Raw genomic sequence first — 13,812 nt, 5'->3', positions numbered from 1 at the left:
ACACACATCCATGCCCGCGGCAAGATTCGAACCTGCAACCGTAGCGTAGGTAGCAGAATTCCTTAACTTTGTCTACATGGTTATTCTCAAATCTGATCTTAATTTCCTCACCGTTCTCATTTCCGCCACTTATAAATACTTTCGTCTTTCTTTGATTTACTCTCAGCCCACATTCTGTAAACATATTCCCTGATATTTAATGGATCTGACTACTTATAGTGATTGTTCTGCATACAATAACAGCTATCTCTGACAATATAAACGCATACATTACATTTGCTTACGATGAATGTCAAAGCATCGTCCTGCTTCACGTCCTCTTTCATTTCGCTACAATCTTCATGCTTGCGACTTCCATGTGTTCAAAAGCATCATCCACAAAAAGCCTCATGGGACTTACAACGTTATCGATCAGTGTGAAAAGCAGTGGTCCTGTAACAGTCACTGAGGGTACTCCAGAAGTTACTTTCAAATCTAAGATTTCTCTCCATTAAGGATGATATTCCATGCTCTATTTGCCAAGAACTTTTCAGTTCCATGTCAATATGGTCTGATGTTCCATTCGTGACCCGTGGTCTAGGGGTAGCATCGTGTTTTCTTCTTTGGAGGCATCCATACCTTACCAATAATCGCAACCTATGAACGGATTACAAAATGGTGTAAGACAGGGATGTAGTCTTTCTCTCCTACTTTTCAGTATGTACATAGAAGGAGTGATGACGAAAATAAAAGAAAGGCGGAAGAGTGGGATTAAAATTCAAGATGCATAGATATCAGTGTTAAAATGGTTCAATTGGCTCTAAGCACTATGGGACTTAACATCTGAGGTCATTAGTCCCCTAGACTTAGAACTACTTAAACCTAACTGACGTAAGGACACCACACACATCAATGCCCGAGGCAGGATTCGAACCTGCGACCTTAGCAGGAGCGCGGTTCCGGACTGAAGCGCCTAGAACCGCTCGGCCACAGCGGCCGGAAATATGAGTTAAGGTTCACTAACGGCATTGCTGTCCTCAGTGAAAGTGAAAGAATAATTACAATGGTGAGCGAAAACATTATGACGAGCACGATAAAGAGTAAGGAAAGAATGTAAGTAGAAGAGAGACGATTGAGCAGTCATTTTAGATAAGATACGGCCCGAAAATTCGGAAATCCACTGATATAAGCGGTTCTGGAAAAGAACAAATTGTAGTGGTGCTGTGGCTCGAAACTAGAATCTCCGAAACGGCGAAGCTGGTCGCTTGTTGGCGTACTACTGTCGTAAGCTCCTATGGGAAGTGGTTGAAGGGTGGTGAAGTAACAAGTTGGCCGTACGGTACTGGACGACCACGTCCCATAACAAAACATAGAGGCTGGATGGGAGGACAATGCTGTTGCAGGCACAAGTGTTTCAGGTCACACCGTTCAAAGGCCATTTTTGAACATGGAGCTCCACGTGACGCGACCCCTAATCGTACCTGTGTTGACCAGTGGAGGGGGCACAGCATCACTGAGTTTTCACCGTGTCGCCTATCGGATGAATCGCATTTCTTGTTACACCAAGTGGATGGTTGGATCCTTACACGCCGTCATCCACGAAGTAAGCATCGAGCCACAGATGCAGGCCGTTGAGGGCAGAATTACGCCATGGGGTATATTGAGCTAGGCTTGCAATGGATCTGGGATGGTAATCGAAGGCATCATGACAGCAGTGAGCTCTCTCTCTCTCTTTTCGTTTAGTCGGTTTAGACTCTTCGTGATCCCATGAACCAAATCACGCCACTTTTTCTTGTCTTGCACTTTCTCCCGTAGACTTACCGGGTTGGAACACATTGCTTCTGTGATGCCATCGATCCATCTCATCCTCTGACATCCGCTTCTTCTAATTCCTTCAATCTTCCCCAGTATTAATGTTTTTTCGAGTGAGGCATGCCTTCGCATTGTGTGTCCAAAGTAGGTCAGCTTTGTTTTATTATTAGACCTCCCACGGAGAAATCTGGTTTTATTTGCTCCAATATCGATCTGTTGGTTCTGTTTGCAGTTCATGGAACTCTAAGAAGTTTCCTCCAACACCACAATTCGAAGGAGTCAATTCTTCGCCGTTCAGCCTTTCTAATGGTCCAGGTCTTACATCCACACATCACAACTGGAAAGACCATAGCCCTTACAATGCGGATCTTTGTTGCGTTATATCTCTGGACCTTATAACCTTGTCAAGGCTTGACGTCGCCTGTCTACCGAGCAGCAGGCGTCTCCGGATTTCATGGCTGCAGTCGCCATCAGCAGAATTTGGGAACCGAGATAACTGAATGTGGTCACTACCTCCATGGTTTCTCGTGCTATATCCCACGAATTGGTTGGTTTAGTTGCCATAATTTTCGTTTTCTTCACATTCAGCCTGAGACCGGCCTTTTCACTTTCGTGTTTCACCTTCAGCAAGACTGTTCTCAATTCTTCTTCACTTTCTGCCAACAGGATCGTATCATCCACGTACCTGAGGTTGCTTACAATTATCCCAGCTATTTTAATTCCTGTTTTCCCTTCATCTAGCCTCGCATTCCTCATAACATGTAACAGTTATTGAACAAGTACGGTGACAGTATGCAGCCTAGCCGGACCCCTTTCTAAATCTTTATCCATTTCGTTGACCCATACATACACTCCTGGAAATGGAAAAAAGAACACATTGACACCGGTGTGTCAGACCCACCATACTTGTTCCGGACACTGCGAGAGGGCTGTACAAGCAATGATCACACGCACAGCACAGCGGACGCACCAGGAACCGCGGTGTTGGCCGTCGAATTGCGCTAGCTGCGCAGCATTTGTGCACCGCCGCCGTCAGTGTCAGCCAGATTGCCGTGGCATACGGAGCTCCATCGCAGTCTTTAACACTGGTACCATGCCGCGACAGCGTGGACGTGAACCGTATGTGCAGTTGACGGACTTTGAGCGAGGGCGTATAGTGGGCATGCGGGAGGCCGGGTGGACGTACTGCCGAATTGCTCAACACGTGGGGCGTGAGGTCTCCACAGTACATCGATGTTGTCGCCAGTGGTCGGCGGAAAGTGCACGTGCCCGTCGACCTAGGACCGGACCGCAGCGACGCACAGATGCACGCCAAGACCGTAGGATCCTACGCAGTGCCGTAGGGGACCGCACCGCCACTTCCCAGCAAATTAGGGACACTGTTGCTCCTGGGGTATCGGCGAGGACCATTCGCAACCGTCTCCATGAAGCTGGGCTACGGTCCCGCACACCGTTAGGCCGTCTTCCGCTCACGCCCCAACATCGTGCAGCCCGCCTCCAGTGGTGTCGCGACAGGCGTGAATGGGGGGACGAATGGAGACGTGTCGTCTTCAGCGATGAGAGTCGCTTCTGCCTTGGTGCCAGTGATGGTCGTATGCGTGTTTGGCGCCGTGCAGGTGAGCGCCACAATCAGGACTGCATACGACCGAGGCACACAGGGCCAACACCCGGCATCATGGTGTGGGGAGCGATCTCATACACTGGCCGTACACCTCTGGTGATCGTCGAGAGGACACTGAATAGTGCACGGTACATCCAAACCGTCATCGAACCCATCGTTCTACCATTCCTAGACCGGCAAGGGAACTTGCTGTTCCAAAAGGACAATGGACGTCCGCATGTATCCCGTGCCATTCAATGTGCTCTAGAAGGTGTAAGTCAACTACAATGGCCAGCAAGATCTCCGGATCTGTCCCCCATTGAGCATGTTTGGGACTGGATGAAGCGTCGTCTCACGCGGTCTGCACGTCCAGCACGAACGCTGGTCCAACTAAGGCGCCAGGTGGAAATGGCATGGCTGGCGTTCCACAGGACTACATCCAGCATCTCTACGATCGTCTCCATGGGAGAATAGCAGCCTGCATTGCTGCGAAAGGTGGATATACACTGTACTAGTGCCGACATTGTGCATGCTCTGTTGCCTGTGTCTATGTGCCTGTGGTTCTGTCAGTGTGATCATGTGATGTATCTGACCCCAGGAATGTGTCAATAAAGTTTCCCCTTCCTGGGACAATGAATTCACGGTGTTCTTATTTCAATTTCCAGGAGTGTAGTTTTCACCGCGGCTTCTTGGCCAAGGTATAAACTTCGTATCAGATGAATGAGATGATCTGGTACACCCATGTTTTACAGTACGTTCCATGATTTGTTGTGATCGGCACAGTCAAAGGCTTTGGCGTAGTCAATAAAGCAGAGGTACACATCTCTCTGGAATTCTCTTGCTTTTTCCATAACCCACCGAATGTTAGCAATTTAATCTGTAGTTCCTCTTCCTTTCCTAAATCCAGCTTGTTCTTCTGGCAGCTCTCGATCTAGTTACTGGCGAAGTCTATTTTGTGAGATTTTCAACATGACTTTACTAGAATGTGAGGTAAGTGCGATTGTTCGGTAATCTGCGAATTCTTTAGAACTTCTCTAATTTGGAATGGGGACGAATATTGATTTTTTCCAGTCCTCTGTCCACTGCTGCGTGATCCATATTTTTTGACATATTGAGTGCAGCACTTTCACTCCATCCTTTCCAGTGAATTTAAACAATTATGCTGGTATTTCATCATGTCCACTAGTTTTGTTATCATCCATATTTTCGCTCTCCAAAATACTTGGCTCTAGTGAATTTAAGGAGACGGAAACTGTATAAACTGAAAGAACCAGGTGTTGTACAGAGTTTCAGCGAGACCATAAGGGAACAATTCACAGGAATGGGAGAAAGAAATACAGTAGAAGAAGAATGGGTAGCTTTGAGGGATGAAATAGTGAATGCAGCAGAGGATCAAATAGGTAAAAAGACGAGGGCTAGTAGAAATCCTTGGGTAACAGAAGAAATATTGAATTTAATTGATGAAAGGAGAAAATATAAAAATGCAGTAAATGAAGCAGGCAAGAAAGAATACAAACGTCTCAAAAATGATATCGACAGGAAGTGCAAAATTTCTAGGAAGGGATGGCTAAAGGACAAATGTAAGAATCTAGAGGCATATCTAACTAGGGGTAAGATAGATTCCGCGTAGAGGAAAATTAAACTTTTGGAGAAAAGAGAATCACATGTATGAATATCAAGAGCTCAGATGAAAACCCAGTTCTATGCAAAAAAGGGAAAGCAGAAAGGTGGAAGGAGTATATAGAGGGTCTATAAAAGTGCGATGTACTTGAGGACAATATTATGGAAATGGAAGAGGATGCAGATAAAGATGAAATTGGAGATATGATACTGTTTGAAGAGTTTGACAGAGCACTGTAAGACCTGAGTCAAAACAAGGCCTACGAAGTACATAACATTCCATTAGACCTACTGACAGCCTTGGGAGAGCCAGTCCTGACAAAACTGTACTGTCTGGTGAGCAAGATGTACGAGACAAGCGAAATACCCTCAGACTTAAAGAAGAATATAATAATTCCAATCCCAAGGAAAGCAGATGTTGACAGATGTGAAAAAAATCTGGTAGAAGCCGACCTCGGGGAAGATCAGTTAGGATTCCGTTGAAATGTTGGAACACGTGAGGCAATACTGACCTTACGACTTATCTTAGACAATAGATTAAGGAAAGGCAAACCTACGTTTCTAGCATTCACAGACTTAGAGAAAGCTTTTGACAATGTTGATTGGAATACTCTCTTTCAAATTCTGAAGGTGGCAGGAGAAAAATACTGGGAGCGAAAGGTTATTTACAATTTGTACAGAAAGCAGATGGCAGTTATCAGAGTTGAGGGGCATGAAAGGGAAGCAATGGTTGGCAAGGGAGTGAGACAGGGTTGTAGCCTCTCCCCGATGTTATTTAATCTGTATATTGAGCAAGCAATAAAGGAAACAAAAGAAAAGTTCGGAGTAGGTATTAAAATCCATGGAGAAGAAATAAAAACTTTGAGGTTTGCTGATGTCATTGTAATGCTGTCAGAGACAGCAAGGGCCTTGGAAGAGCAGTTGAACGGAATGAACAGTGTCATGAAAGGAGGGTATAAGATGAACATCAACAAAAGCAAAACGAGGATAATGGAATGTAGTCGAATTAAGTCGGGTGATGATGAGGGAATTAGATTAGGAAATGAGACTCTTAAAGTAGTAAAGGAGTTTCGCTATTTGGGGAGCAAAATAACTGATGATGGCCGAAGTAGAGAGAATATAAAATGTAGACTGGCAATGGCAAGGAAAGCGTTTCTGAAGAAGAGAAATTTGTTAACATCGAGTATAGATTTAAATGTTAGGAAGTCGTTTCTTAAAGTATTTGTATGGAGTGTAGCCATGTATGGAAGTGAAACGTGGACGATAAATAGTTTAGACAAGAAGAGAATAGAAGCTTTCGAAATGTGGTGCTACAGAAGAATGCTGAAGATTAGATGGGTAGATCACATAACTAATGATGAGATATTGAATAGAATTGGGGAGAAGAGGAGTTTGTGGCACAACTTGACTAGAAGAAGGGATCGGTTGGTAGGAGTTGTTCTGAAACATTGAGGGATCACCAATTTAGTATTGGAGGGTAGCGTGGAGGGTAAAAATCGTAGAGGGAGACCAAGAGATGAATACACTAAGCAGATTCAGAAGAATGTAAGCTGCAGTAGGTACTGGGAGATGAAAAAGGTTGCACTGGATAGGGTAGCATGGAGAGCTGCATCAAACCAGTCTCAGGACTGAAGACCACAATAACAACAACAACAGTAACAATAACAACAACAACAACAGTTCTAAATTAACATTAACATCAGCAGTAGGAGCCCTGTCATTATGGAGTTCTTTCTTGTATATATCTTCTACGTATTCTGCCCATCTTCCCTTAACATCCTCTGCTTCGCTCAGATAGTTCCCGTTTCTATCTTTTATCGTTCCAATTTTTGTCCGGAATTTTCCTTTAATTTCTCTGATTTTGTTATAAAGATCTCCTGTCTTTCCCATTCCGTTACTATCTTCAACTTCCTAGCACTGATCATTAAAGAATATATATTTATCTCTTCTAGCTAATTTCTGAAAATCTTTATTTAATTCGATCATAGCTGATCTATCTCCCTTGATTTTTGCTTTCCTTCGTTCTTCTGCAACTTGCAGTGCCTCAGCTGATAGCCATCTAGCCTCATTGCTGTTCCTTTTCTTGGCAATGTGTTTCTCTGCGGCCTCCTTGACAGTATTAGCTACTTCTGTCCACATCTCGTGTGAGCTTTTGTCCTCCAGCTCTAATACATTAAATCTTCTTTTGCACCTCTACAGTGTAGTCGGAGGGTATAGAGCTAAGGTCGTATCTGCAAGTTGGGATACTTTTTGCTACATTCTAAAGTTTCGACCGAAATTTTGCAATCAGGAGCTAATGATGTGATCCGCAGTCAGCCCCAGGTCTTGTTGTAGCTGACTGAACCATGCTCTTCCACCTCTGATTACAAAGTATGTAATCAACCTGGTTCCGGTGTTGGCCATCTGGTGAAGTTTTGGTAGTAGAAACAGTGTATTAGTAATTATCAATGAATCTTCTTGGCAGAATTATACCAGTCTCTGTCCTGCTTCATTTGTTGTACCAAGACCATGTTTCCCTGTTACACCTTCTACAGCTTCATTTCCCACTTTCGTATTCCAGTCTCAAACTAGGAAGACGATATCCTTTTTTTGGTGTTGACAGTTGTAATTCTTGTAAATCTCCAAAGAACTGGCCAATAATTTCCAATTTCCTTTCCAGCATCGGTTGTTGGAGCATAAACTTGAATTAATGTGATGTTGAGGGGCTGACCTTCAAGTCTGTTGGAAATCATTTTATCATTTTTATATTTGCACCCCATTACAGCTTTCCTCACTTTGTCACTAACTATGAAGGCTACTCCATTACGTCTGTTGTTATCGTGCCCAGAATAATACACCATATGGCCGTCCGAAGCAAATTCTCCCATGCCAGTCCACCTCATTTCACTTATTCCCAATATGTCGATGCTAATTTTCTCCATTTCTCTTTTCACTATGTCTAGCTTTCCTTGATACATGAATCTTACATTCCATGTTCCTATGCAGTGCTTCTCTTTGCACCATCTTACTCTTCGTGAAGCTCCTTTCAATCTGGTTGCCACTGGAGATCCGATCGGAGAACTTGAAACTCCGGAACATTTTGAGCTGAGTGAAACCATGAGGTATTGTTGGGATAGTTCAGAGGTGGTTTCCCGTTGCCTTCCAGTGTCCTCCAATTCCTATCTGCTTACCGTCTCAGTTTCCCGCTGGGGTTGGTTACCCAACCTTCCACTGAGTTGCTCGGCTTAACAGAGCAATCACGTGTAGGTAGGAAGTGGGAGAACTGAGGTGACAGGGGCTGTGAGAACTCTCTTGCTCAGTTCTTGTAATCGCGTATCACCCCCATTTTATGCTCGAGTCTCATGGTGTATACAGAGACCCCCCCCCCCCCCCAGGTCATTTCCTGGGTCCAGCAGTGAGGTACGTGAACATTACTGATAACCACCTGCATCGCTTCATGATTTAAATCTCCCCATACGGCGACGACATCTTCCAGCAGGATAACTATCCGTGGTGCAAAGTCAGAAACGAGCTACAGAGGTTTGAGGGGCATTATAGTGAACTCTTTTATTGATGTCTTGGTATGCAGCTGTGCCTGCTCTGCACTCATTAGAACACACAAGAAAGCACCGGCCACTGGCATAGAAATGTGCCTTCAAATACACAAATATGTAAACAGGCAGAATACGGCGCTGCGGTCGGCAACGCCTATATAACACAACAAGTGTCTGGTGCTGTTATTATATCGGTTACTGGCGCTACAACGGCAGGTTATCAAGATTTAATGGAGTTTGAACGTGGAGTTATAGCCTGGGCACGAGCGATGGGACGCAGCATCTCCGAGGTAGCGATGGAGAGGGTATTTTCCCTTACCATTTCACGAGCGTACCGTGAATATCACGATTCCGGTAAAACATCACATCTCCGACATCGCTGCGGCCGGAAAAAGATCCTGAAAGGACCGGACCAACGACGACTAAAAATAATCGTTGAACCTGACAGAAGTGTAACCCTCCCGCAAATTGCTGCAGATTTCAAGGCTGGGCCATTAACAAACGTCAGTGTGCGAACTATTCAACGAAACATCATCGATATGGGCTTTCGGAGCCAAAGGCCCACTCGTGTACCGTAGATGACTGCACGACACAAAGCTTTACGTCTCACCAGGGCCCGTCAACACCGACATTGGCCTGTCGGACATCTAGTTTCAAATTCTATTGAGCTGATGGACGTGTACAGGTATGCAGAGACCCTCATGAGCTCATGATCCCTGAATGTGAACAGAAGACTGTTCAAGCTGGTAGAGGCTCTGTAATGATGTGGGGCGTGTGCAGCTGGAGTCATATGGGACCCCTGATACGTCTAGATATGACTGAGAGGTGACATGTACATAGGCACCCTCTCTTATCACCTACATCCATTCCTGTCCATTTTGGATTCATAGTGTCAGTTCACTCCCGCACTGCTTCAAACATTAGTCGAGTCTACGTCAAGTCGTGTTGTGGCACTTCTGATTGCTCGCGGGGGGCCTATACGATATTAGGTAGGTGTACTAGTTTCTTTGGCCGTTCTGCGTATATCTAAATCTACATCTACATCTACATGATTACTCTGCAATTCACATTTAAGTGCTTGGCAGAGGGTTCATCGAACCACAGTCATACTATCTCTCTACCATTCCACTCCCGAACAGCGCGCGCGAAAAATGAACACCTAAACCTTTCTGTTCGAGCTCTCATTTCTCTTATTTTATTTTGATCATCATCCCTAATTATGTAGGTTGGGCTCAACAAAATATTCTCGCATTCGGAAGAGAAAGTTGGTGACTGAAATTTCGTAAAAAGGTCTCGCCGCGACGAAAAACGTCTATGCTGTAATGAGTTCCATCCCAATTCGCGTATCATATCTGCCACACTCTCTCCCCTATAATGTGATAATACAAAACGAGCTGCCATTTTTTGCACCCTTTCGATGTCCTCCGTCAATCCCACCTGGTAAGGATCCCACACCGCGCAGCAATATTCTAACAGAGGACGAACGAGTGTAGTGTAAGCTGTCTCTTTAGTGGACTTGTTGCATCTTCTAAGTGTCCTGCCAATGAAACGCAACCTTTGGCTCGCCTTCGCCACAATATTATCTATGTGGTTTTTCCAACTGAAGTTGTTCTTAATTTTAACACCCAGGTACTTAGTTGAATTGACAGCCTTGAGAATTGTACTATTTATCGAGTAATCGAATTCCAACGGATTTCTTTTGGAACTCATGTGGATCACCTCACACTTTTCGTTATTTAGCGTCAACTGCCACCTGCCACACCATACAGCAATCTCTTCTAAATCGCTTTGCAACTGATACTGGTCTTCGGATGACCTTACTAGACGGTAAATTACAGCATCATCTGCGAACAACTTAAGAGACCTGCTCAGATTGTCACCCAGGTCATTTATATAGATCAGGAACAGCAGAGGTCCCACGACGCTTCCCTGGGGAACACCTGATATCACTTCAGTTTTACTCGATGATTTGCCGTCTATTACTACGAACTGCGACCTTCCTGACAGGAAATCACGAATCCAGTCGCACAACTGAGACGATACCCCACAGGCCCGCAGCTTGATTAGAAGTCGCTTGTGAGGAACGGTGTCAAAAGCTTTCCGGAAATCTAGAAATGCGGAATCAACTTGAGATCCCCTGTCCATAGCGGCCATTACTTCGTGGGAATAAAGAGCTAGCTGCGTTGCACCAGAACGATGTTTTCTGAAACCATGCTGATTACGTATCAATAGATCGTTCCCTTCGAGGTGATTCATAATGTTTGAATACAGTATATGCTCCAAAACCTTACTGCAAACCGACGTCAATGATATAGGTCTGTAGTTCGATGGAATACTCCTAATACCCTTCTTAAACACTGGTGCGACCTGCGCAATTTTCCAATCTGTAGGTACAGATCTATCGGTGAGCGAGCGGTTGTATGTGATTGCTAAGTAGGGAGCTATTGTATCAGCTTAATCTGAAACGAACCTAATCGGTATACAATCTGGACCTGAAGACTTGCCCGTATCAAGCGATTTGAGTTGCTTCGCAGCCCCTAAGGTATCTACTTCTAAGAAACTCATGCTAGCAGTTCTTCATGTTTCAAATTCTGGAATATTCCATTCGTCTTCCCTGGTGAAGGAATTTCGGAAAACTGCATTCAATAACTCCGCTATAGCAACACAGTCGTCTGTAACAGTACCATCGACACTGCGCAGCGCCAGTTGCGTGTCTGTAAAACACCATCCCGTAATTCGAGGGAATTGTTTGACCTCAGCTTAGATTTCTGGTGACACATACATCTGGAATCCTATCAAGGACTTGTAGAATTCATACCAAGCAGATTCACTAGTATATTGTGTTTGTGTAGTGGACCAAGATGCTAATAAATCAGTGGTCATAACGTATTGGTTCGTCGGTGTGCAGGCTTTGTTGAATGAAATGACTAATCTAATGAGTATGGAATGTGAGGAAATCGAAGAAATACGAAGTAATGAGAAGTACCGGATGTGAGGAGAGTGAGAAATTTAACATCATAATTGGTGGTCACGAAGTCGATGAAGTTAAGCTGTACTGCTACCTAGAACTAGAAAGCAACAATGACGGACGGAGCAAGCAGGACAGAAACGTAGATTGGCACAAGGAAAAATGGCGTTCGTGGCCAAGAGAAGTCACTAATATCAATCATCAAATATAGGTGGTCACGAATTAGATGAAGTTAAGCTGTACTGCTACCTAGACAGCAACCATGACGGACGGAGCAAGGAGGACAGAAATGTAGATTGGCACAAGGAAAAATGGCGTTCGTCGCCAAGAGAAGTCACTAATATCAATCATCAAATATAGGTCTTAATTTAAGGAAAAAAATTCCTGAGAATGCACGTTTGGAGCACAGCATTGTATGATAGTGAGACATAGAGTGCGGAAAAACCGGAATACAAGAGAACAGAAACATTTGAGATGTGATGCTAGAGAAGAATGTGGGAAATTAGGTGGCCTGGACTGATAAGGTAAGTAACGAGGAGGCTTTCTGTAGAATCGGCGAGAAAAGGAATATATTGAGAACAATGGCAAGACAAAAGGACAGAATGATAGGACATCTGCCAAGACATCACGAAATAACTGCCATTGTACTAGAGGGACCTGTAGAGGGTAAAAATTGTGGGGGAAGACAGAGACTGGAATACATCCAGTAAATAATTCAGGATGTAGGTTGTAAGTGCTACTCTGAAATGGAAACGCTGCACGGGAGAAGAACTTGTGGTGAGCCCCATCAAACCAGTCAGAAGTGATGACTAAAAAAAAATCGCAACAGGACGACAACAAACGAAGTCAGCGCATCTGAAAATGATAGTTAGCATAGCATGTTACTATACCTCCGGAATTAATGAAATAAATGGAAAAATACATAGTAAATGCGAAATTAAACAAAAAATTTAATCTTAAAATTAAAACTTTAAAGTTTTGGAATTGATAGGATCGATATCTCGCTAGTGCGACATCGGTAGGCACAAATTGTCGAGATTATCGATTCCCAGGATAGTCGAACTGTTTTTATACACAATGGTTTGTACGGAACTCTCCGAGAGCGAGTGCTATTCACTCTCGTCCGGCTTTTTATTAATGTATAAACGGATGTTACTGCACTAGTGGCGTTTGCCAGATACCCTTAAACACAAACACTCAGGTCTGAAACATTACTTCACATTACATATCTTTACTTGTTATGGAAACGTTATTTGGTTTTGTAGCTGTTTTCTCTACTCACAACTTTTTCAATCGTCTACATTTCTTGATACTGTTGTACGCCAGACATCTGTTTCTAAAACTTTACTATGCAGCACTCATGGGATGAGCTTTCGTTTACTGTGGTTCTTCTTCACCCTGTCGCAGTGGGCGGCAGCGAGGCGTTCTCGCAGCAGCTGCGGGAGCTGTCTCGGCAGGTGCGTCACAACCCCGTGGTGTTCAGCGCGTGCTCGCTGTTCAGCGTGGACGCCTCCCTGCTGATGGGGTTCATGTCGACCGTCGCCACCTACTCCATCATACTGCTGCAGTTCGTTGTCTCCAACAAGGGGTGCCCCCTAGGAGGAGGGCCAGCCAACAGCATGGGTGTAGACGTCAACGAGACAACTTCTTCAACAGCAGAGGACACTTAGTACTTGTAAAACAAGAGCATGTTTAGCGACTTTAATGATGTTCATTTCATACACTACTTCAAGTAATAATAACATGAGGTTTGGTGGCCGTCCTTGGAAAAAGTGTAGATCTTTGGACCTTTTTTCTTTTTGCTCAAGCACCTTCCGAAAGAAAATTCCATTAACACCTCTAAAAATAAATTGCGCCTAGTTAAACAATTTATGAAAGCTTTGCACAAAGACGGAAAATGCTTCATGTGTCCCTCGAGAAACGTGCTCATCTGGATTGAAAGGAGAAGTGTTTATTCTAACTGAGTCTCGAAAAACGCTGTTTGATACCAACTTTGAATCAATAATGGCTGCGAATGCGAGGAAACTTGAGTATCATTACAGAGGTTAAACAGATCTTAGGCAAAAAGGACCTACGAGGGTCGTTCTTTTCTCAGAACATATGTACTGGTAACAGTCAGAATTTGGTGACAATATACATCAACATGTCTTGTCCCTGACCTATTTTTCTACACAGTCTACAGGGTGATTCAAAAAGAATACCACAACTTTAGGAATTTAAAACTCTGCAACGACAAAAGGCAGAGTTAAGCACTATCTGTCGGCTAATTAAGGGAGTTACAAAGTTTCATTTAGTTGTAC

At 44.1% G+C, this 13,812-nt stretch overlaps 1 protein-coding gene across 1 annotated transcript in view; it reads left to right on the top strand.

Annotated features, from left to right (window-relative positions):
• LOC126335650 (uncharacterized) overlaps nt 1–13,182 on the top strand; it is a 45,938-nt gene extending 32,756 nt beyond the window's left edge. Inside the window, exon 2 of the mRNA XM_049999106.1 lies at nt 12,920–13,182. Within this exon, the coding sequence (XP_049855063.1) occupies nt 12,920–13,182 (263 nt within the window). The remainder of the gene's footprint in view (nt 1–12,919) is intronic.
• The last annotated feature ends 630 nt before the right edge of the window (nt 13,183–13,812 follow it).

The sequence above is a fragment of the Schistocerca gregaria genome, chromosome 2, assembly GCF_023897955.1.
Source record: "Schistocerca gregaria isolate iqSchGreg1 chromosome 2, iqSchGreg1.2, whole genome shotgun sequence".
Lineage (NCBI taxonomy): Eukaryota > Metazoa > Arthropoda > Insecta > Orthoptera > Acrididae > Schistocerca > Schistocerca gregaria.
The sequence above is the reverse complement of the archived record's forward strand: the minus strand, read 5'-3'. Positions and strand labels throughout refer to the sequence as shown.